This window comes from Oenanthe melanoleuca, chromosome 3 (assembly GCF_029582105.1).
Source record: "Oenanthe melanoleuca isolate GR-GAL-2019-014 chromosome 3, OMel1.0, whole genome shotgun sequence".
Taxonomy (NCBI): Eukaryota; Metazoa; Chordata; class Aves; order Passeriformes; family Muscicapidae; genus Oenanthe; species Oenanthe melanoleuca.
The window spans coordinates 61,291,408-61,316,894 of NC_079336.1; the positions used below are offsets into that span (position 1 = coordinate 61,291,408).

At 39.7% G+C, this 25,487-nt stretch overlaps 1 protein-coding gene across 1 annotated transcript; it reads left to right on the top strand.

The window, feature by feature from the left end:
* Positions 1-25,227, top strand: IFNGR1 (interferon gamma receptor 1). Its single transcript, XM_056486997.1, has 7 exons — positions 1-174; positions 9,916-10,030; positions 10,409-10,581; positions 12,004-12,152; positions 12,829-13,000; positions 14,016-14,131; positions 20,243-25,227. The coding sequence occupies exons 1-7, from the start codon at positions 75-77 to the stop codon at positions 20,732-20,734; spliced, it is 1,317 nt and encodes a 438-aa protein (XP_056342972.1). The 5' UTR covers positions 1-74; the 3' UTR covers positions 20,735-25,227.
* Positions 25,228-25,487: the final 260 nt, after the last annotated feature.

Here is a 25,487-nt window from a genome sequence, read left to right on the forward strand (position 1 = left end):
GCGGGGCGGGCTGAGGCCAGCGGGGCGGCGGGGCTGGGCGAGGGGCGGCCTGCGCTCGGTGCCCGCCGGCCGCCATGTCCCTGTCCGTGTCCCTGTCCGTGTCCCTGCTGGCTCTCGTGGCGCTGCTGGCGCCCCGCCAGGGCGCGGCCTCCCGGGGGGAGCAGCCGCCCGCAGGTAACGGGCGGGGCGAGGCGGGGGGATGGGGATGGGGATGGGGATGGGGATGGGGATGGGGATGGGGATGGGGATGGGGCGGCCCGGGCCGGCCGACCGACCGACCGACCGACCGACCGACCGATGGGCAGCACGGGTCATGTGAGGGGCGGCGGCACCGGCCGCGCCCTGTCCCGGGGCGCTCCGTGACCCGGGGCCGCGGGTCCCGCGTGGCTGCCGCCCGCGGGCGCGGGGAGCCGGCCGGGGAGGAGCCCCCGCTCCCCGCGGCTGTGCCGGGCCGGGCCGGGCCGGGCTGTCCCGCCGAGCCGAGCCCCGGCCGGGCTCTCGGAGCGCGGTGCAGGCTCTGCCGGAGGCCGTGTCGCGGCGCAGCGGCGGCGCGCTGCTGTCATCAGCCTGCGTTTCGGGTCTTCGGTCTGTGCGTCGGACAGGCCTGCTCCGCTGTGCTTTGTGGCTTCATCTGTCCAAAGAAGCAGAGAAACTGGGCATTTCGGTGGGAAAATGGGAGTGGGGGTGTAAGGAAGGTACCGGGACCGCGGCCTGGAGCACGCACGTTTTGGCCAGGCGCTCCGGGGGAGGAGGGGTGGCTTGCCGGCGGAGGACGGCGTTGTGTCCCTGTTTGCACGGAGTTTTGGCGAGTAAATTAGGAAGGAAATAGGGAGGCTTACTAGTTTCATTTTAAACTGGAAAAGTTAATTAAAAACAGATATTGCTAGCTATCTAGTCAAATGGGAGCAGGCATTAAATTTTTATTGAGAGCTGGCTGTGTGCCCAGGCTCCTTGGATTCTGCAAGTGGAGATTTTCTGAAGTTCCAGGTCCATGCCCAGGTGAAGTGACTGAATGTGATTGGCCCTGAGCATGGGCCACACCACGCCATGCTTTGGAAACCTGCTTAGCTTTGTCTCATACAGACTAGCAGTGCTAAAAATGGCAATCTGCATTCTTGTCACTTAATAGTTTGCATTTTGTATATCCAGTTCGTTTGACTTGGTGTCTGATTGTAACTGGCAAACTTTGCAGGGAAATTTATCTTTTTTTCCACATTGGATCAGTAGAGTGGCTTGATATGTTAAATATTTTCTTGTTTCCTTTGACTTAGTCTCTTTTTAAGTGCATGTTTTAACTACTAGTAAAATATACCACTTCTGCATTGTATTAAGAATTTTAAGGTAAAAAACACAATACCAGTAAATGTGGTTGAACAAACCTGCTATAATCTAGCCTATGCTGCCACAACAGTTATCTCTGTAAGCATAGAGTTGTGCTGTGGTTTATGTGATGTAGCAAGCTACCTAGAAGCAGAAAGCTCACATTTCTGCGAGTGCAGCAAACCCTCAGCTCAAAGGAGCAGAATGTATTTTTGAGTTAGGTTTTGAAAACTTAAGCAGCATTTTCTCAGTGACTTGCACTCAGCTTGGTCACAGCCACTATAAGTAAAAACTTATTTTTTTAGTCAACAAAAGCATCATGAAGGGAATTCTAATTGACAATTCTGTATATTAGTTGAATGAAAATATTTTATATGTAATGGCTAATAACATGTCCTTACTTCATTATAATATTGATGCAAGCAGATGTGCTGACCTACAGGGGAAGAATTAAGGTAGAAGGGGACATCTGAAGCATGTTTATGATGCTGTCACATATAGAATAGCAGAAGGGGTCAGGTTGAAGTGACCACAGTGGGTCCTCTGGTCCAACCTTCCTGCTTAATCACCGTCATCCTAGAGCACATGGCATAGCATTGCATCCAGATAGTTCTTGATTATTCCCAGTGAGGGAGACTCCACAGCCACTCTGGACAATCTATTCCAGTGCTTGGTTGCTCACATAGTAAAAAAGTTCTTCCTTGTATTCAGGTGGAACTTTCTGTGTGTTAATTTCTGGGATTTCCTCTTGTTCTGTTGCTTGGCACCAGTGAGAAACTGTTTTCTTGGCTTTCCTCCTTCAGATACTTGTAGATATTGATGAGATCCCCTCTCAGTCATCTCCTTTTGAGACTGAACAGGCCCAGTTCCCTCAGCCTTTCCTCATAACAGAGATACCCCAATTTCTTGATCTGTTTTGTAGCTCTCTGCTGGACCTGCTTCACGAGCTCCATGTCTCTCTTGTCCTGAGGAGCCTAGAATTTCCATGGCAACTGTTGTATGATTTTTTTTTCCTTAAGTCTTACAGGGCTTTCAATGTGCCAGTAGTGTAATACATATATCAAGGCTGAGTGTGTAGTGAGGAAATGTTTAGTCATCTTCATCTTTCATTGTAGGACGCTTTTCCTTAGAAAAGGAATGAAGCCAGACAACCCAGCAGAAGTTGGAACACCTCCTGCATTTCCTTCAGCTGGGTGCCTAATGTGCCTGCATTGATAGGTCTCTGACTCCACAGTAGAGTTGGGCACTTGTTGATGGGAACTCTCAGTCTGTATTTCAGTATTGTGGAAGACAAGGTCTGTGGTCAAGGTGAAGAAGATTTAGAGGCTGTGGTGGTGGTTCAAGCGCTTACTGCACATTGTAAGCCACATTTCCAAGGACATGCATAGTTCATTTAGGCAGCTGACTTCTGTTTTGTTTATGGTTCAAATTATTAACATTCATAGCAATTGACTGTCAAGCTGCAAACAAAAACAAATTAGATGGTAGAAAGTGCTGAATTAGATATCAAGTATTGCAACACTTCTCATCTATAAGGAAAGGGAGGAACACTCATAAAATAGATAAAACAATATTTAGCTTGTATTATTACATCTGTTTTTTAAAGTCTCCATCTTGTGCAACTTGGTGTGGTTTTTCTCAAGACGGTAATCTCAGTCTGCCACTCACAGAGCAACTTACAACCTTGTGGAGATTTTTGTCACAAACAGTGTTTAAAAACACCATACAGCAATGTCAAACCTCTGAGCCCTTAGAAAATAAAATTCTGTTGTAGATAGAAGCTGTAAAAATGCTCTATATACTGTGTATAATGTTTATTCATGATACTTGGTAAGTAAGTTAATTTCAGTAAATATTTTAAAAATAATAGCTTTAAATTTTACATCAGTCATGGTACTCATTTAATAAACTAATTCCTTTGTGAATTTGCAGTCTTTTGAGAACTTGTAGAACCTTCCCCATAAATTGCCATTACATGCAATAATTTAAGCTTGCAGTGAATTTTTTAAGGAAGTGCCATCCAGGTGTGGGAGTGGCATTACAAGAGAAATAACTTCCTGGGTTTCTTTTGGAGGGATAAATGAAAGTGGGTGAAGACAAGCACATGCAAGCATTTTCACATGGCTGCTGCCACTTAAAGCCAGTCAGGTAGCATGTACAAAATTTCTTCATCACCTTGCTCCTTGGTGCTTACCAGTCTGCCAAGCTCCCAGCCAAGCACAGCCAACAGGCAGCTCCCCTCCTGTCAGCAGTCTGATTGCAGCAGGGCCTGTTTAGCACCTGGCCTGCCAGAAGTGCACAGAGAGGGGACCATGCTAACCCAGGTGTGCTGCCTCGAAGGGGAGCGTGGCAGAAGGCAGAACCACTACTCTGACAGACTTTTCCCATTCCTCCCCAAGGCACATGCTTGGTGCTCCCTCAGCTTGTGGTGAGCAGTGACCTCTTCCTGCTCAGTTTTGGTCCTCTGATGCTGGGCAGTGCTCCTAACTCTCATCTAGCCTCCAGGTGGCTGAACTCTGCTTTTAATGCAGGCCAATTTTGTTTTATGTAGATCAGATTGAAGTGATGATATAAATTATTAGGGGGACCCTTTTGTCATGGTTTAACCAAACTCCAGGCATCTGCTTGTTCACTCCATTCCAGCAGGATTGGGGAGAGACTCAGAAGGGTAAAAGCTGGAGAACTCATGGATTGAGATAAAGATAGTTTAGTTGGGAAAGCAAAAGCCACACACACAAGCAAAGCAAAACAATTAATTCACTCCCTGCCATGGGCAGGCAGGTGTTCAGTTGTCTCCAGGCGAGTAGGGGAAGGGTTACTTGGAAAGACATACACCATCAGTCCAAATGTCCCACACTTCCTCCTTCTTCCTCCCACTTTGTGATACAGTACAGAAAGCAGCTATACCCTGGCCACTTGCCAGCCTGTGTGTGTTGCCCTGGCTGTTAACAGAATGTTCCCAGGCACACTGCTGAGAGGTGATAAGCAAGCAGTGAAAGCAGTGAGCCCTGGGCTCGAATATACAGTCAGGAAAGGGAGCCCCAGGGCAAGCACTGGAGCTTCCTTATTACTAGCTAAACAGTACTAACAATTGTAAATTCAGTCTAATACTTCCCAGTCAAGTCTGTTGTTATCACAAACCCTTTGAATCCCAAGTTGGCCACATAAATAAAAAAATAAAAAGGAAATTAGTCCTTCAGAGATTAGTCTATCTCTTTTTATGTGTTATTTTTTATCCTCAGCATTGACTTGCTGCCTTCTGAATCCATCTTTCAGAGTATTGGTTGCCTTTTTGCCACCATTTTTTCTGATTGGCATTTTTTTCAATGCATATGGCTGCTGAATACTGGGGAAGCATTCGAAGGTAGTGCAAGTTTATCTGATCTTTTTTCCCTTTCCTTCATTTTCTTGGGTGATGAAAGCTACAGAGAGCTTTTTGCATTTGTGAAGTCATCAGAATTGCTACTCTTTGTTCCCCATGTGTGTAAGAGTTGGATTCAATGATCCTTGTGGGTCTGTTCCAGCTCAGAGTATTCTATGAATCTATGAACTGAAGCAACTGTAAGTAGAATGTAGGGCTGGCACAAGAAAGGCACACTTCTCCCAGTCCTGGGCCCAGAAGGGACCAACTGATTACTATTGCAGCTGTCTGTCTTTAAATTAAGAGTTAACCATGGTTCTACAGCAAAGTTCAAGCTGTTATCCCTTTTGGCCTGTTGAAGTGCCTTATAAGTATTTTCCTATGATGTGTCACTTGGGGATTATAAGGATTTGTTTGTTTTTAATGGAAATCCAAAAAAGGAACAAACTTTCAAAATACATTTTTTACTTGTTATTTTTTCACAATTTGTCTTTTCAAGCTTTCAGTTTGTGCTTTCAGTCTGTATTTCAGTGACTAAATGATTAAAAGTCACATATGACTTGAATGAACTCTTATGGCTTTTAGGGCTGCTGTAGTCTCAAGTAGCTGCAGCATAAACTGCCTTGTGGGTTCATCAGGCCCTGTTCTGTTTCGTGCAGTATTGCACTTCAGCTGAATTCCACTTGCATAAGCAGTGCTGACAAATCCCTCTGTGTATACAGTAATGCTAAAATGAGGGAAGGAATTTCAGTCTTGCACAAGACACAAGTATCAGCTTGAAAGCTGTCTCATTTTTACATCTCAGAAATGTCCAGTTCATTGAATTAATTTTTGCTCTAGGAAATGCATTGCCAAGCATCAGTGAACAGGTAGGACATCTACATATATACAAAACATTAAATCCCTCTGTTTATGCCTTTGAAATAGATTTTATTGACTATATGGCTGCTTCAAACATGTCTTTCATTAGTACTTTCCATAGGTAGCATTGTTCAGGAGCACTTATGTAGTCAACAAGAATGTCAGGTTTCAAGCTGGTAAAGAAATCTTTCTTTATGTCTATATGGCTTACATATGTCTGACACTGCTGAGATTTGTGAGAGATGTGCAGTTGTTTTGGACTCAGAGAAGTGAATGTATAAAAGAATGTATAAAATGTATAATCACATTTGTCTTGTAGGTTAAACAAGCATTTTCTGCCTTGATGATGTGCACTCTTGAAGCAGAACTGCATCATATATTGTGTGCAAGCAGTGGATTAATTCTAACATTTATCTGTCTTAGTCTAAGAAGACACAGCTAGGCACACTTGTTTGTTATTCTGAAAAAACCCCTCCAAACTAACCCAACATCCCCCTTATTTCTTAAAAGCCTGAAATCAAGCAGCCGCAGATACATGCAGTAAAACAAGTCTTTCAGTGGAGTTTGTCTTCTAATTTCCTCTTACGTGTATTTCCTTCCTGTTACGCAAGTTTGCTGAAGATGTGAATGTCTACTAAATCTTAAATACATTGGTTAAGATAATTGCACGTTGAGAAGGTGTTTGATTATGTATATGCACATTCATGTCCCACAGCAGTCACACCTGATGAGATCTTTGCCATCGGTATGGCAGCAATAGTTTGGGTTGTTTGCACGTGGACAAATAAGTACATTTCTGTCCAAGTTATAAACTGATGCAGGTGTGAATTTGCTGAGATAAACTGTGTGACTGTATTCCCACGTCCGTTCTCTGTTTAATGCTAAACTTCCTGTGGTCGTGTTTATTTTTACTTTTACCCTTCTCTTAGTACTACGTACTACCTTTGCTTTCCAAAATTTCAGTTTTTTATCCTCAAAATACAGGCATGTTTAATTTCTTCAGGCATGCTTAACAAACGTATATCTGATTGGCCTACCTTTGCCTCCTGGGTGGGGCAAAATTGGGAGGAAACTTCCAAAGAGGTCCCTCCAGAAAGCAGATTCAAGCAGCCCATCCCCATACTGGTTCGGGAAAAGATTTACTTGGAGAAAAATGGAAAAAGCTGTTTATTTAACAAGCAAAGTATTCACAAGCATAAAAAATGAATAATATTAGACAATAAGACCTCTCGTTGTTCTGAAGAGATGGCAAATTCAGAGAGAGGTCCTTGTCTTGGGGTGTAGCTCGGCTCACTCAGTCTCTTATCAGTCCCTCCTGTGCTGGGAAATGCCACGTCCCGGCCCTGGTTGGACACAGGTGTGAGCTCCGGTGTTCTTCTGGGTTTTTGGTCCAGAGCAGGGCTGATCAGTTCCAAGAAAAAGAAAAGCCACAGTCCAGGGAACTTCTCTGCCTGAGCTAGCTAAAAAAACCTAACTAAAAAGCAAAAGAGAGCTCTCTCCCTCTGTTTCTGTGGCAGACGACACAGTCCGTGAGAAGGAAAGCTGAAGCTCTTCTATGTTTTTGAATGCAACTGCCTCAGACATTCCATGCTTCTCCTTCTGCCCCCTCTTCACTCTCAGATCTAGTTTTAAAGGTACAAAACTTATTTCTGGGCTAAACAAAGAAATTCAACATCATAAAGTCACCCCAGGACAATTCCTTTATTCTATGGGTGTAGAGCTGTTTCCTGAAGTTCTTTTTATGTTGTTCTACAATGCACATATACATTTAAATTTCTGTGAAAAAAATTGTTCTTGGTGTTCTCTGTTGGCTTCTCAGCAGCCAGTATTACTGTCTTACAAGGCAAGGTGAACTGCAGATGGGAATCACTTTGAACTTGGAGGCAAACTAGAACTTGCTGAGTTTTCTGTGTCATGCATTACAACATGAATTTCTGATCAGTTTTCTTCTCTCTTTCCATATTTGCTGTCTCACTGTTTGAATCTGCACCTTGAGTGTTGCTGCATTTATGTTTATTATAAATTAAAAGGAGTTTTATATTTAATGATTACCTTCGTGGCACTAACTGCTGTTGTCATCTTCCACTTGTGCCTGCAGAGCAAAACAGAATGTAATGAAGCATGTTTAGAAAAATGTAAGCTTCATTATAGGTTAAGTTAAAGAGTGTTCACATAAAGTATTCTGGCCTTCTAGCTGGCAGTATGCAAAAATTATATCTATAAACATTAGACATTAGCACTTTGAAAATCTGCAGTGTCCCTGTGGTCTGCACTCTTGATGCTGAAGTGAAGTGGGACTGTGGTGTTCCCTGGCACTGTCTCTGGACTGTCTGGAGAAGAAATCAGATATCCAGCCTGAGTAAAGGAGCTGTGAACTAGACAACAAAGACCATTTGTTTAGCTCTTTCTGTAAGGCCTTGCATGCTTTGAGAGAGTAGACAGCACCTCCCAGTTCAGTATCTTTGGCAAATTTGCCCAAGGTGCATTCAGCTCCTGCATCCAGCTCATCGGTAAAAATATTGAGCAGAACAGGCTCTAGAACTGGGACCCAGGGGACGCTGCTGGTCCCCAGCAGGTGCAGCCCCGTTCACAGCAATGCTTTGAGCTCTGCCCTTCAGCCAGTTCTTCACTCAGCGTGCTGTGAGCCTGCATGTGCCAACTTGTTTGGAAGAACACAGTGAGGGACAGTATTGAAAGCTGCACTAAAATCCAGAAAAAGTGCATCCACTGCCTTCCCTTTATCCACTAGGCAGGTAATAAATCAGTCAAACAGGACTTTCACTTTATGAACCCCTGTTGCCTGTTCCTTGATGATTGTATTGTTCTTACAGTGTATTTTGAGAACACCTGGCATGATCTTCTCCATCATTTTTTCTAGGTGTTGAGGTTAGGCTAACAGGTCTGGTTTTCACGCCCTTGTTGTAGATTGAAATAGTGGCTGGTTTCTAGTCAGCAGGGACCTCCCCAAACCTTGGGGAGATGATGGAGAGGTTGTACTGTAACATTTGCTAGCTCCTTTAGTGCTCTGGAGTCAACCGCTTTTGTTAAGCAGTTTCTTTTGTGTAATAGTACACAAAAGTTAAAATTTTGTAAGGCTGGCTACACAGTGGCTTAAAACTGCTTATTTGAAGTAATGTTTGTGTGCTTTGGCCCATCTGTGTGCTTGACACCTCTTCTGTCAACTTACCTTTTTTTTTATTGTGGTTGTGAATTTGATGATCCTTTTTTTTCCAATACTGAAATACCACTCTTGTATGTATTTAAACATAAACCACAGAAGCATTTGCAGAGTTATCTATATTACATCTGTCAAACCTCTGTGGTCAGTAGCATATCTCAGCCTCTGTGTATTACTTTCAGTAATGTGTTACATTTGTGGTCTTGTTCTCAGGATGTGAAAATGGTTTACTTTCCCATCAGAGCAGGTCAAATATGAGTTTCCTCAACATTTTGTAAAAGCCACATTGAGAATACTAAGGATTCCAAACTAGACACTGAGAAGTTGAGTTGCAATAGTTAAATTTGGTTGAGTGACCTTCATTTCTCTTCTCTTCCCGAGTGTCATGTGGCAGCCTTCAACAGTTACAGGCTCCTGTAATTTTCCTTCCCCTGCAGCTGCTGCCTTGATTATCCCTATTGTGGTTGCTGCTTGAAATAGATACTTGCTGCACATGGCAGACTGTCAGTGTTGCTTCTTATTTTTGGATTGCTTTACTACATTACCTTTAATGTTGTTTGTTAAGTGTAGTTCAAATGCATTCCTTCAAATGGAAGATTATAGCTGCAATGTTCAAATGTTTGTAGTTTATTTTGGTCATCACAGCTTACTGAAAATACTGCTGGAGTGATAGTAGTATCAGTGTTAGAAATTCATAGGGAATCCAGGCTTTCCCTAGGAAGGGTGTTGTATTTTGGCCTTGATACTCCAGCTCTGGTACCATTTCCCAGTCCATCCACTCCAATTTTTGAACAGCAAGAGAAATCTACAGGAGCTGGGCTAATCTCCTCTAACTTGAGTAAAGTCTTACAACCTGTCTTGCTGTTACATCTGTAAAAGACCAGCCCAGGGGTATAATCATTACTGCTTATGGTCCTGATACAGGCTGTTCAATGGACTTGCTTTCAGTGTGCGTGGGTTATCTGACATTGTTGCAAAGAGGACAAAAGCTGTCTCTGCAGGAGGAGTGAGTAATATATCAGCTTACAGGGCTCATAGGTGTTTGTACTGGTGACAGACTAGCTCATCTGGGGGAAGCATCTGTGATTTTTATGTCTAGCATGTTGCCTTTTCCAAATAATTTAGAAGCATATTTGGCTGTTCTTGTGTTTACAAAGGTCTCTTTATCAAAGTACAATTCTTCTCTTCATTCTAGTGCCTTCACCAACAGAGATTGTAGTAACATCTGAAAATTTCAAAACAGTTTTGCATTGGCAATACCCACCTATGCCTGAAACTCCTCATTTTATTGTGGAAATCAAGCCTTACAAGTAAGTTCTTACTATTTTATTATTTGCTATACCTGATAGTCTCTAGAAGCATATAAAAGCAGTCCATGGTAAATTCTTTTGTTTCTATGTGTTGAAGTCACGTAGGGTGGAGGTTGGCCAAGGCAAAATTTGTCAAGTAATAGGATGCTTGAGATTGGCAGGGATCCCTGGAGGTCGTTTGGTCCAAACCTCGTGTTTGAGCATGATTATGTCCAGTTGGCTTTCGAATATCCCTGGGGGAGGAGACTCCACAACCTCCCTGGGCAATCTGTGCCCTCACAAGTCCTGGCCACCCTCACAGTTTGTTGTTACAGGCAGTGTATTGTACAGAACTGTGCAGTTGAAATTGTTTTAACTATTACTTGATCTGTTTTACAGTTTAGGCTACTATAAGAGCGTCTCAACCTGTGTGAACACTTCAGCTCATTTTTGTGATCTCTCAAAGGAAATATGTGACCCTTATACATCTCACTGGTTTCGAGTTAAAGCTGTTGTTGGGTCACAGCAGTCTGAATATGTTGAGGCAAATGAGTTTATTTTGCAAAGGCTTGGTAAGTTGTATCTAAACTAAACCTTGTAATTTTTTCCAAAAATTTTGAGAGTTAGTAATTATTCCTTTTGCTCTGTTATTGCATTGGATTTGGGAATATCTTAAAGCCAGGAGTCCATGATGAAATGAAATGTGATGATTGCTTAGTAGAAACTTCATGGTGCTTGTTAGCTCTGACTCTGTGGTGTCTGAGTATTTGTTATAAAATGTCTAAAGGCAAGAATGTGATGCTGATGGTGCACTCTGAATCCTTCTCATATTCCAGACACCAATTTAGGGTAGGAAACTGTCACCAGACCACATGGACCTTTAGGCGTCGCTGAAGTTGCAATGTCTTGCCATGTACTGATAGCATCAGGTATCTAGGTACTACCTAGAAGCTGTAACTGAATAACTGAGTCACTAGTTCTTCATATAAATCTTTCAGGCTGTTTCAGAAAAAATCAGTCTTTAACTGATTAGCTGAATCTTTAACTTTATTCAGTACTGTAAAAGTAAGTTTTGTGTCTACAGTCCAGCGTGGAAGGCCCTGGCATTGCATGGGCAGTGCAAGGAAATACAACAGAGTCAGGAAAGACCGAGAGGCTTCTTACCATGCTTTCTTCATTCCCTACATACAGCTTTCAGGGAGCACCTGGCCTGTGAGATTCTGTCTGACTTGGGCTATGCTTTAGCTAGGACTGGATTTCTGCATTGCTGGAGCTGAAGGATTCGATTCCTTCTTTGCTTTCTGGTGTGATTCCATTCCCACTCAGTCTTATGACTTGAAATAGTGGCTGGTTTCTAGAGTTTGACAAAGGGAAACAAGTCGTGGTGGTAATGCTCAGTGTGACAGTTTCCAGAAAATTGGTAGCCATGTATGGAGAAGAGAGACAAAATCCTTTTCCCATTGAACAAGAAACTTGTGCTCAGTCAAACCATTAGACACGAAAAATTCACATAAGCCATTGCCATGGGAAATCCAAAGTTTACAAATGGTGCTCATGGTGAGATTTTTTTTGCTTTTCATATAGCCTTTGTTTCAGTGCAGTATTGTTTTTAACTTAGGTGATTTATGGTGGCATCTAGTCAGTAGGATCTTGTGTTTGGTTCTCATTCATGTATATGTTTAATTGCTGTTAGTTTTTTCTGTTGTCAGCTGAATTTTTATGGCCTTATGTGTGTAGGAAAGTTAAATTGCTTAGCAGTGAAATTCTTCATGGACAATCTGTTTCCATTTTAGAAACTGATTAGTTATTGTATCCAAATTCCTCCATTACTTCTAAGCAATAGAGAGGTGTCACTACAGCTATGCAGTATTAACAGCATGGAAATAAATATGTAATTCTTCTCAAATCTCTGATGAATTTTGGAAAGCTAACTAAAAATACCATATTTTATGTTAAAAGCTTTGGCCTAATAGCAATGGTGTCATGTGTTGCAGGAAAAATAGGTCCACCAAAACTGAATCTCTCAAGACATGGTGATAAAATCCTGGTAGATATTTACCATCCTGTATTCCCTCTTTCTTGTATTGAAGACATTTATTCAAAGCTTCAGTACTTTGTGACTGTTCGGGACAGTGAAAATGGGGTAAGTTCAAAAAATAACATTTAAAATTAAAAACACTTGTTTACTTTAAATGCCTATACAATGGTTTTATGCCTATGACACATGGAGCTGACAGATACCAAGAAAACAATTGAACATATAAAATGTTGAGTGCATTACAATGAGATACGTGAATGGAAGGTCTGTATTTTAGATGTCCAAATGAGTGCTTAAAAAAAAATTAGATTATTGCATTAGCTGTACACAAGGTAAGTGTTACTCAGTCACATGCCACTGTTTCTGCATACATGCCAAAACATTGGTAACTTAACTTGTGCCCCTCTCACTTGTCTAAAGAGATATTTCATTTAAGAAAATTACCTTTCAAGGTATTTATACCAGTTTATTTAGCCATCGTGGAGGGTGAAGGTGAGGAGAATTACAACAGGTGTGTTTACTTTGTTAGCTTTTCGTATGCATCCAGGTACAAGCGTTATAAATGTGAATCTTTACTATGAACAGCAGAAATTTTAGCTGCAAAATGCCATATTCTGATCAAATATAGCATCTTAAGGTAGCCAGTAAGCTGATGGTCACACAGCTTTTGCAAGGCACGTGGGTGATGTAAGAAACACATCTAACATTTTTGGAAGTGGTGGAAAGTGGACTGTGACATTGCTCTAGTGAGTCAAATGATGTATCTTCCATTTCTTTTCAGACTGAAGGACTCTATGAGGACAACTGTACAATGCATAAGTGTAGCCTCAAAATCCCAGTTCATACTGAGAGTTCCACTTACTGTGTTTCAGCAGAAGGAATTTTTGAGGAGCTGATGTTTGGCACTCCATCAGAGGAAAGTTGCACTTCTGTTCCTCTCAACCAGACAATGAGTAAGAGGATTCTAATGCTATATTAAGAACATACTGAATCTGAAGACAGATATTTAGCAAGTATTGATGCTTGGGCTGCCTTTGCAAGAATAGAGAAAGTAGGGAAAGCTTAGTCATTCTTTTCCAAATGCACTTTGACCGTTCTGACTTTATAAATCATGTATTATTTTCAAGTGACCCTGAGTTTTTTGGGGTGTTTTCCCTGTGTTGCTGGTATCACAAAACTTACTTTTATTGCACGTGAGCACTGGTGTAATTAAAAAATCACAAATGGATCATTCTGAGCTATGTGGTTTTCGTAGGCATTGTCTCTTCTAGCAACTGGCTTTTTGCTTGGGTCCATCACTGAGGATGATGTGTATAGAGTTTTAACTGGAAGCAAGTATAAACTTATGGTCATTAAAATAAGGTATTAATTAGAGAGAATAAAAGGAAGGTTGTGACCCAGATTTATATCCCTGAACCTCTTACAAACATTGTGGTTGTACTTCATCATGGCCTGTAATTTCAGCAAAGAGATAAAATTGATGGAAGCAGTTTTCTTGAACGCACAGGAGCAGCTGGATGAGGGGGGCATTAAGGAGAGTCAGACTAGTGGAGTCCTACTAGTAATTGTTAACTATTCTGTGTTTTGGAAGGTTTCATGTTTTACTTTTATTGTACATAAACTGTGTAGTTATGTCAGTTAATATACTATCACATAGAAAGTGTACTTATCTCATCATCCCCATCTGTCATCTCTAAGGAAAAAAAAATTGGTTGCAAAATTCCTTTGTTTCTATAAAAATGAGATTATGTTTATATAAATTGAAAAGCTTCTGTTATTCTCATTTTTATTTGCTCCATATAAGTGTTACGGATTAACTTTTCCTGAGTGAAAAAAGGTAGTAGACTGACAAATTCACACATTACAGCTAAGCATTCTGAGCTATTACAATTTCTGAAATTATTCTAAATTATTCAGCAGTGGTTTGTTTTTCTAAAATTCCTAGTAGATTTTGCTTTATCTTCTTAGGTATATACCATATCATCATTCTGTGTGTTGTTATTGGGATGTTGACTGTAATACCAACAGTATATTGTGGCTGCAAGAAACTAAGGAAAAACAACATACAGCTGCCTAAGTCTTTGGTAAGTTCTGTAACTACTGTGTCTTTATGCCAGTCTCTTGGGTTTGTTTGGTTGAGTTTTTTTTTTGGCTTTTTTACCATGGTCTCTTAGATATTTAGAATTGATGATATTATTCTGATATGATGCTCGTATTCTGATAACCTTTGCAACCAGTTGCCTCTTAGTTTTTTAGGGCTAGACTTCAGTGTCTCTAAATGAAGCAGCAGTAGTTGGTCTAGTTTGAGAACTTGGTTCTTAACTCAATGTGTGCTTACCTAGGCAGGCTTGTGTTCACTGTAGTAGCAGAGATGCAAAACCACAGAGTCATTGGCATGAGAAGACATTTTTTGAGGTCACCTACCCAAAGCCTTTTGTTCAGGCACAAGAGCAGGTTAGTCATTAGCAAATCCCTATGGCTTTTGAATACTTGCAAGGGAGGAGACTCCACAGCTACTGTGGGCAATCGTTCCAATGTTAAACCACCCTCACAGTTTTTCTCACATTCTCACAGGAGCCATGAGATTCCTTCATTAAACGGCAGTTTTGGAACTCTGCTGATTGCTACAGTTTTCTTAGTTATGTGCAGAGTTAGGGGACAGAGTAACAGTTCTGTAGGAATAGGAGGCGGAAGTCTGTTCTCACCCTGTGCAGTCATGGGGAAGAGAGGTCAACAGCTGTTCTATCTTAAAAACTTCCTGTAGCCATCCCTGGGAAACAGAGTGAATGTTCATTATAGAGCAGCAGCACTTCTTGGTTTCATGTCAGGCAAGAGTGGAGTATCTAAAACTACTGTTGTAATGTTCTCCTGGGATCATGTTAGTTGCAACGAATGAACTACCACAACTTAAAAGAGTTGCCAGCTGAGGCAGTAGTAAACAGAAATCACAGCAAGAGTATCTTCTCAGTGAATTGGGGAAGTCTCATTCATAGAGAGTAGACAACGATCTTCGATTCCATGTTCTTCAGTTTTAAAACCTTTTAAAATGACCTCTCCAAAGTCAATGCCCAAGATCCCTCTGGAATTTGCATTCTTTAAAATAGAATATCAGGTGATGAGATTGCTGTGACTAAACAGAGATATCCGAGCCAGAGGTGGTCCCTTTGTAGTAAAGCACTGATCTAGTTCACCAGCTTGTGCAGCACAAGAGGATTCATCTTGTTCTGAAATTATATGCTCTTCTGGTCAGACAAAATGCTTTCTAAAATTCCTGGTTTTTTCCATGGACTGTGATGGAGCCAGGGGACTAGTTTGGAGGTAGCAGCCATTTACATTGCAGGCTTTAAATAATGAGATGAGAGAAACCTCTCTGACGTCTGCAGACCTTCACACTGGAGTGTTCTTGTCTGATTATGTAACTTCATGTCCTTTGTACACACAGCAGTAATTTCTGTGAGCAAAAGATGGCTCATACAGGATTAGAGTGCTGTGCTCAATAGATCCGTAATTATTTTGGCTTTCTGGTACTACTGTGATATCCCATCTAAAGGATGAAGAAGCAGAATATCACAAATAGAATGTGTGCTCCTTTTATATCTGTGAGCTTCCTGATGCATGTTCCAGCTTCACATTTGAGCTTACCTAGTAGAAGTTCACATGTGTGCCCATAGTCTCATTTTACTGGGCTAAATGTTACTGTGTGGCTCCTGGGTTCCGATATGGTTCACATACTACATCATATTTTATTGCTAAGGAGCTGAACGAAGCCTGTAACTATTTATAAATATTGCTAGCTAGGTGGTAAGGCACTGAGACAAGCTTCCCTGGGAAGTGGTCACTGCCCAAATCCTGTTCAAGAAGCATTTGGCACATGCTCTGAGATATGTGGTTTAACTCTTAGGTTGCCCTGAGTGGTGTCGGGAGGTAGACTGATTCTTGTGGGTCCCTTCCAAATCAGGATATTCTATATTTCTGTCCGTTTCCAGTGAAGTCTCTAATGACAAATCTAAGTTGTAAAGCTCATAGAGGTAGTTTCAATGCAGGTAATAGGAATACTGTGGGAATGTAAAATAAATAGTCAATAATTTAAGCATAATTATTTTATGGTTGATCATTCAAAGTAATGAACAAACAATTTAAATACTGAATATGAATGATAAGTTTAATTATGACATTATCTCTATAGACTTAATGGCACTTAGAGCCAATCACTGACCTTTCAATATGTACTAGGCATTTCTTTCTCTACAGGATATGATCATTGTGCCTTACCTGGGCTTATCTGAAAATAAAACATCTAGGGTATTTTTCCATCTGTTAAAAAGCTGGGCAAGATTTCCTACCTTATTACTGCTGGTTTTCAGCGATCTCCTTCCTGGCAGCTTTAAATACGTGCTAAAACAACATTTGAGTGACTTCCAGAACTTGGAATTTCCCAACAGAAGGAAAAATAAGCAAGCTACCTTTGCAAGTCTTATATATTCAAAGAAAAGAAAAAATCCATTGCCAAGTAAAGCTCCAGAGCTTTTTTACTATTCTGTGCTGTTTGTGACTCCCAGGAATTAGATATCAGTCATGTCTTGGTCCTACTTCCACAGTGCAGCTGTCATTCGGTATAGGCAATGAATGATTGTCTTCATCAGAAAACATGTTTGTTTAAATGTTTAAATATCATTATAAACAGGAGGATCCTACAGGAATATGCAAACGGGATAGATTCCTTTAACAGACTTCATGTTAGTCATCAAGGAATCAAGGGAATCTGATGTTTCGGCAGTTCAGCTGTAGTTAAAACTTCATTTATCTCACAAAAATTATTACAGGAGATTGTCTCTTTCCACCCATCTTCAGTCATTGAAATTTGTCCTGTGGTTATTCCTGTACTAGATTTTTGTTCTAAGATTTGTGATAAGGGCTTACCCACTTTTAAAGGAACCTGACCATGATTTTCTGATGCGCTGTGGGCATATCTCTCTCTGCTTTAACTTCCCTTTTTCTTCAGTGTCTTTTATCTTTGAATGGTGGCAAGTATTTTTGTGAGTAGAAAATATCTACTCTATAAGAGAAAAGTAAAAGTTGAGTCTTACTTAAGCCTAGTTTTCTTGTATTTGCTGATGCTTTTTCTGATTCTGACAGGAATGACAGGGCTGTATTCTTTCTTTGTAGACCACTTAAGGATATTCACAAAACATTTGGGAATTCTTTGCAGTTCTGGTTTTGTTTTGGTTTGATTTTTTGTTACACAACATGTATTTTTCATGTGGAGAAACTAATTGTTCCTATAAATATTAATTGACACCACAAATAATTGTCATCTTACAAGAAAGAAGCTGCTTCATTACTTTTGTAAAAACTTTTTTTTCCCCCTGTAAGGGGCAGTAACATAGTCTTCTCTTTATAAATTTACATAGCATTAATATTTTGTGGAACCATGCAAAGACCACAAAGATTTTTGCCATCATCCTAATAAGGTTTGAAATGGAATTCTCAAACACTCCTTCATGAAATGTGTACCTGAAAATAACTTGGAATTCATAGGTGGACACCTCATTAGAAAAGGAAGTTAAGAAATAATTTGTTAATTACCTCAACTGTTACGGATTCCTTGGGTTATGTTATTTATCTGTGTCCTTGAGCCTTTCAGCAGTGTGTCTCCCAAGTCTGTTGAGACAGTGAAAGACCTGGAAGCTCAGGTGCTGTTCTTGGAGACGAATTATTATGTGAATACCTGCACATGCCACAACATACAGCTGATACCTATCTTAAGGTCACTGACTGTCACTTTGCTAGCATTAGGTAATGTGAATAAAAGAAAAATATTAACCTTCCTATAGTAAATACTTTTCTTCAAATAGCAACTGTATCTTAGTTACACTTGTAACTTAAGATCTTTTGAAAGTTACTGTAATAAGCATTCAGTTACTGTAATAAGATGTGATTCTTATCTTTGAAGATAGAAACAATTGCATGACTTGCTAAGTTGTCTTGTAGTCATGACTCAGTGACTTTAAAAGAACCTTTGGTACCGGGAAACACATGGGAGTTTTTTCTTCTGATTGCTTCCTTCTTTCATGAATGGGAATAGGAGTGTCTTGGTCAGAAACTTGTCAAGAGAAAAATGGGTTTCCTTTTTTGAGAAGTCTTGAATGTAGGTGTACAGAGAATATATATTTTGTTTCTTAGTATTGTCAGTGCTCATTGTGAAATGCTGGACCTGTGTAGAATGCAAGGTGATCCCTTAACACATTTTAGGATTGTGATTTTTTAGATCTGTGTGAAAATCCTGAAAGGACAGAAACAAGAACTCACTGGGTTTTGTTTTTAACTTCAGTTTAGTGTGTACTGGTACGGGGAGAGATGGAAAGCTAAAAGTGCAGCTTTTGACCATGATTTCTGTAATATCTTGTTGTCATTCACATTGCTCAAGTATTCCACCTTACACAGAGAATTACCTTCTCTTGACGCTTGCTGTGTGATTATTGAAGTCAGATTTTTATCCACCCCAAAAACCTATAGATTCTGGTCCCTTCAAGATCAGTGTTATATAGTATCAGTACCCAATATTTTGGATATATATCCAATATACCTGTATAAAGAGAGTCTCAAAAAATACATTAATCCCTTAAGGTGTTCTTAACATTTTTACTATCTACCTATTATTGATTGTAATCTGTTACTTGCAAGTAACTTTTAAGCATCTTCTTATGAATGAGTGGTTTCTGTGAATTCTCTGAATATTTCTGGAAATTACTCTGAATATTCTTTATGTAGTATTCTGTTTCCATAACAGAAAGTAAAGATCCAGCTGATGGTTGAGTGTCATTCAGGTTGTCAGGAGCCATCTGAATGCTCTTTTCAGTGGCAACCCTTGATTCCCCAGGGCATTGCCTCACTTAAGTGATTTTCACACAGCTGTTTGTAAAACTAACTTAGATGACCAGTAACTGCTTTTCAGGGAGTGTTTGCTTGACTTGTGGTGGTGATTGTTGTTTGGCTGGTTGGTTTTCCTAAATTGTAATGCTTTTATTGATCCAGCCTTAACCATAGAGTAGCATCAACAGGTGTCAGGGCTACTGAGGGATAAGATAAAGGGACTGAAGTGAAAGATGAAGGCAATTCTAGTGAAGTCAGTGAAGGTGTGAATGTAAAGCTACAGTCTTACAACCTTTTAATCAGGGAAGACTCTTGAAAAGCACAGTCAGATTGGATCATCTGGTTTTGATGACCCACTCAGTTCTTACACTAGTACAGACTAGTGTAAGACTATATCCCTATTTGTAATTTTTTTTTAATGTTATTTTACTTCGTGTTTCCTCCTCCTGTATACATCTTTCTTCCAAATTTCCCTCCATGTGAATTTTCAGGCAGACTATTTTTGCAAAGTACCTGAAAAAACAGTGATTGTGTATTTTATTAAGAAATTAGTGCATCTATATTACTTGATATTGTGTGATACACATACACAGTGAATTATGAAATTTGTGAAAGGACACTATTAACTCTTTCTCCCTAGGTGTTCTGTTATCTTTGGGGAACATCACCAAAAAGCTGAGAATCTACTCTACTTAGTTTTTCATGTGAATGTACTCTTGAAAGATATTAGAAAGACCAAAACACTTGAAGAATCTAAGCAGTCTGAAGGCATATGATAATTGTATAAAACGAGCTGGGGGCTTGGCTATTGAAAGAATTCATATGATCAGCCTGTGAAGGGATTTCAAAGTGAAACATTAAAGTTGCAGCATTGATGGACTGCTCAGTGGCTCTGTGAAATAAGCTGGGAGACTTCAGCATAGATGTGGTTACTGGGTATGTTGTTCGTTTCCCTGCTGGTTGAGACAGGTGCCAGACATTATCACAGCCACTGTAAGTTGTACTCATTAGCTATAGAGTAAAATTTTCCACAGCTGAAGAGTATTATATCTCTTCCTTCTTTTGCCATTTTTCTCTATGTTGGAAACTTCAAAATTTATTGATTCTTGCAAATATACTTGCTCAAAGAAAGCATTTTTGAGATCTTGCATACAAGTGTTACTGGAACAGTTAAACTCATGGACATAGGCCAATGACCATTCCTGATTTTAATTTAGCAGTTATTGATTATAATGATGTTAAACTTGTTATTATCAGCTTGCTTATTTTTTCAGCTTTTTAACTCAAAATTGTTGTCTTTTTTTTTTTTTTCCCCATTTAAGGTCAATGTGATGAGAAACCTGAACACAAGTGCCTTACTGGGACCAAGATCAGAGGGGAAGTATTTATCTGTAGTATCAGGCCACTCGGAGTTGCCAGTGACTGGTGAAGTAACTTTGCTGGAGATAGAGCCAGAAGAACAAACTGTTAGTCCTGTGTATTCTTGTGATGGAGAATCTTCTGTCCCTTCCCCAGAGGTACCAGCCAAAGCAGAAGAGGTGCCTGTGCAGGAAGGCACAGAGGAGGTCTCTGGTGATGCTGATGAACAAAATTGCAAAGTAAAAGGGAGTTACTTCATTTCTAACAGTAACCAAATGGATATATGCAGTACATCTTCAGGGTCAGAGATTTCTAGCACAGAAACCCAGCAAACAGTCGTTCCAAGCAGGAGCTTCAAGTTTTCTGGCTATGACAAACCTCATGTTCCATTAGAAGAGTTGCTGATAGATGTTGGTGAAGAACAGCCTGTGAATGCTTACAGGCCAACTGAGTAGCCAGGATAACTGAAGTGCTTAACCACAACTCAGAAGGAACAGCATTAGTGAAGGTTATGGAAAGTCCAGGTTAAATTGTGAACATCTCTAAGTTGTACTTGTTCTGATCAGTACACAATTGAAAATAGTACCTGAAAATGGCATAGAAAATGTGGGGGAATTTCGTAACAATCACTTTTTGAAATGTTTTTATATATGATATAACTCATTATTTCCTATTTGAAATAGTGCCATGCTTTTTACCAATTCTCTATAGAAAACATACCATCATCTGTAAAACAGCAGCTGTACCATTATTCACTTCTGCTTCAAATCCTGTTCAAAATTAGTTCAATGTACATAATGCTTAAGAAATCCTTCAGTTGATAATTACAGACATGTGCAAGAAATGTTTGAGAGTTTTTACCATTATTGGAGGTATCCTCTTGCTTACCTCTTTCTCTTCAATAGTGTTTTTATATTAAATTAAATGCTCCCATTTCTTTTAAATAAGACTATGCCTATAAGCTCTTCCTGTATATCTGAGGAATTTTGTTCCATATCTAAGAAGTAAGAAGTAATGGCCATAAACTAAGAACACAAGAAGTTCACTTCAACATCTGTTTGAATTGAGAGCGGATGGCAGAGCACTGGAAGAGGCTGCCCAAGGAGATCATGGAGTCTGCCTCTCTGAAGACATTTAAAACCCACCTGAGCTTGTTCCTGTGTCACCTTCTCTAGGTGACCCTGCCTGGCCAGGGAGTTGGACTGGATGATTTCCAGAGGTTCCTTCCAACCCTAACAATTCTGTGAAAGTACCAGTTATTTATAGTCTTTGCTGTTAACTTGAGTACCCATTTGGATCACCTAGTGGTGTGAGTAACCTTGTCACATTCTGGCAGAATATATGAGCAAGCTGACTTATCACTGGAAAAAAAAAGTCCAGTGGGTGGTTTCAGGAATTCCTTAGAAAATGTCCGCAAAATTCAAAAGCCTGGTTTCTTCTTGGACATTTTAATCCTAATTTTTAGAACAATATGTTCTTTAAATAGAAATAATTAGAACTTCTTCCAAGCATGTCTTCTAGAAGGATGAAAATCACTGTTTTTTTCCCCCTTTTAATAACATAACTCAGGAACTACACAAAATCACCCTCTAAAACTGTCTCAAGACAATAGAAAAATAGGGTGATTAAGTTGTACTTCATAACTTTTATTGTCATCTGACAACCTTCTGAATTTTGTGTTATAGGGATTGTAGTTTTGAAAACTGAGGAATAAGAATTTTATATTTTTATATTTAATTTTTTTTCATATTGAAATCTATGCAATCCATTTATTTCCTTTAAATCAAGATATGATAGGTATTTTCAATTTGTTGGAAATGTCTACAGCAATTATTAATGAAGTTTAGTTCAGGAAAAAAGAACCCGTTATGGATACAAGTTGGTCTGTTTACACAAAATAGTGGGTTTGTTTTAAAATAAATTTTTATAGTATATATTATCAGAATTGCTAGCATGTTACAGCAGGTGGTTTTAATCAGTGTCATAGTACTTCTGTCCTTACATTTCTCAGTGACATGAGTCACTTAAGGTGAAGTTAGTTTATACAGCAGTTTTGGGAGTGCTTCTGTTTGCATCTCTCAGATATTGACCACAATGGTACAAAAGATGTAAAGACAACAGCTATTTTTCCTATCTCTGCTCACAGGAAGGTAGCAGATTGGTTAGCAGGGTTTTGATAATTTTAGGAAACACCAAATCAGGTGAATTTTGTAGTTATGATGTCATGGAAAGCCCAGTTAGTAATTGTTAACTGGCTGTGTCTTATTTCTGCATTATAATCAAATGTGATGAGACCCCCTAGCAACTTTTTCAATGTTTTGTTCTGGATTGAATTCCTAGAAGGCAGTGCTTAGTGACTTTACTGCTTAGGATGCACTAATGTGTAGGTCTCCCCATGGCAGAGGTGCAGAAAATAACACTCTCGGTGTTATGAGAAGGCTTTTTGAAAATCAGCATTAATTGCACTTGAAACTTCAACTAAACTGACTTTCCAGGTAGTGATGTGGTTCGTCACTGAAGCTCTGTGCACTGAAGCACTAGCAGGCTGTCTACTAAGTAGATGAGCAGCTGTGTCTTGTTCAGGGATTGGAGTAGATGTGATTTCTTTCTGAGTTTGTAGGTTTTTTGATTAATATGAATTGCAGTAAATACCTCAGGAATTTATAAATGTCAGAGAAGTGTTTAAGTTCAACTTGGCTCTGAAGGGATAAAGAGAGCCTTAGAAACTATGAAGTTAGTCTTTTTTTTGGGAAGAAGTTTCTGACCAGGCAATTTGCTGAGTATTTTCTTTGCAACTGCTCAGAGTATTTAACCTTACACTTGGTAGTTTGTTTCCTTCCATCAGTTTTTTTGTCGGAAAAAAAGAGATAAAATGTTGATGTTGTCCAAGAACATCAGGAATTATCTCTGGCACTTGCTGTATTTGATGTATCTGCCTCAAATCCAAGATTCTGTTAGAAGAATTTTTATTTTTTTTTTCATTAGATTTGCATTCTTAACAGTGCATCAGGAAACCCTGCTGCTGTTGGAACTAAGACTCAGCATTTTAGATTTGTGTGAGCTAAGTGTTTCATTGTTCTGGAAGATTTTCCTTTGCTGACACACTGGAAGGGGAATGCAGATAGATACATTTTAAAACTAGGTGACTATCTCAGGTTCTTTTCTCTTACCCCTTCAATACAACTACATTGTACATTCTTCTGAATCTTTCAAATTACATGGAGTCAAATGTGGGTAAAGGCACCCAGCCAGGATCAAGGATATCATTAAGAACGGTGATTTTAAGATCAATAAGAAATGACACAAAAATGTATCATAACATATGGGAAAATTTGGCATGGCAGATGATCACATGTACTGGAAAGGCACTGTTATTTTAGAAGCTGAAAATCAATAACAGCAGTATGAGTCCTTTGTACTGTATTCACATATAAATACAACAGACCTGCTCTCAAAATAAAACAAAGGTTAAATGTACTTCTTAATCAGAATTTCTGAACTGTAAATACAAAAGCTACTGAACTAGCACCATCCCTGCAGTTTGTGTTCTGTGTACTGCGTACTTACCTAGTGGCACAGTGATAGTTTAGATGTTTAAATTGCTCAAGCCAGCTTACAGCTTTTGTAATTGTGAAATAAAGAAGCTTAAGTGTACACAAAGCACAGGATTCTTTTACTAGCTGTGACTAGCTGAAAATGTGAGATCACAGTAAGAGAAGGATGTGTTTCTGGGTCAGTAAGCTCTGTTACCACCAGTTCTGTTTTTAGCTGTTGCCCGTAGTGGTACTGAGAGCCTAAGAGTAGGGCAGCTCATGGTGGTAATCTCTGTTTAGATACAGTCCAACAGCTTGCAGTGTGATGATTTCTTGGGTTGGGAATGGAAATGCCTTTCCAGCTACAGCTAGTTAGTCTTGCTTTTGCAGCTCTGTAACAGCAAATATCTGAGCAATGTAGTTGGGAACCTGTCTGGTAATATTTATCTATACATGTTCACCTAGTTGATTTAGTGTAATTGATTAATATTCTTGTGATAGTTTGCTTGAGCTTCTGAATATTCTCATATAGCACCTTGATCCAGAATATAAAAGTGCCTAACATTTATACACTGAAAATAATTTAATATTCATGCCTTTTACAGGCCTATCAGCTATGCAGTATGATACACTTAAAAGGTTTTGCCACTTCCGACCTTTTCAGCCGATTATTACTCTTGTCCTGGCTGCTTAGCACTGCTCCCTTCCTCTCATCGGAAAGTGATTTGGGTGATGATGTAAGACTCCAAAACATTACATCCTGTGAAAGAGAACTTCACAAAACTTTGACCTCATGCCTGCCAACATTTCTAAGAACTTCTTTAGTTCTTGTTCTTGAGTGGGCATTAGAATTTTTATTAGATCTGCAATTACCAAAGAAGTATTGTGGCAGTACTGTGTGCTGACACAGAAACATCAAATCTGCTTTTGTGTGGTTTTCCACAGAAGTCAGTAATGTAGTTAAAAATAAAGTCAAACCTACTGACACCTGTGGAAACAAGGCAGCATGTAGAGTCCTAGTTGTCTGGAGCAGACTGTCGTGTTTTTATGTAATCCTTCACTAGAAGATTGCAGAAAAAGAAACTTGCATGAGAATCTGTTTTTCTCAGGGTTAGGAATAACCAGTTGCTCTGAAGTGGTTCCATGCAAGCAGTTGAGTATTAATAAGTAAGAGATGTTGTACTTGGCTCAAATTAATAGTTTCAGCACATCTTACAAAAACCAAAACACAAAAAGCAAAAAAGACCCAACCAAAATGACAAACCAAATACAAAGCACCTTTTATCTGAGAAAAAGGTGACCTGTGTAGATTAGTTTAGTGTGATTATTTTATAATTCAGTCCTTTAACTGTAAAGTCCTGTAAATACTGTATATATTAAATGTTTAATATGTAAATAAAAAAAAATTTCTTTTATGACTGTTAGCTTTTGTTCTAAAGACTAAATGTGTTTTTGAAGCTCTCTCAGTTCATGTTATTTGCGTGGTGTATACCTGGTCATTATTAAGAATCCAAACACTGTTTGGGGGAGATGTGTGGACCATCTGTGTGTGTGGCTGTGTGCAGCCAGTTCCTGGATCCTGCTGACTATCTTCATCCTCAGCATTGCAACTTCTGTCCTTTGCTGTTGATGCAGCCTGCAGTAACTTAAGTCCAGTCCTATTGCTTCCTTATGT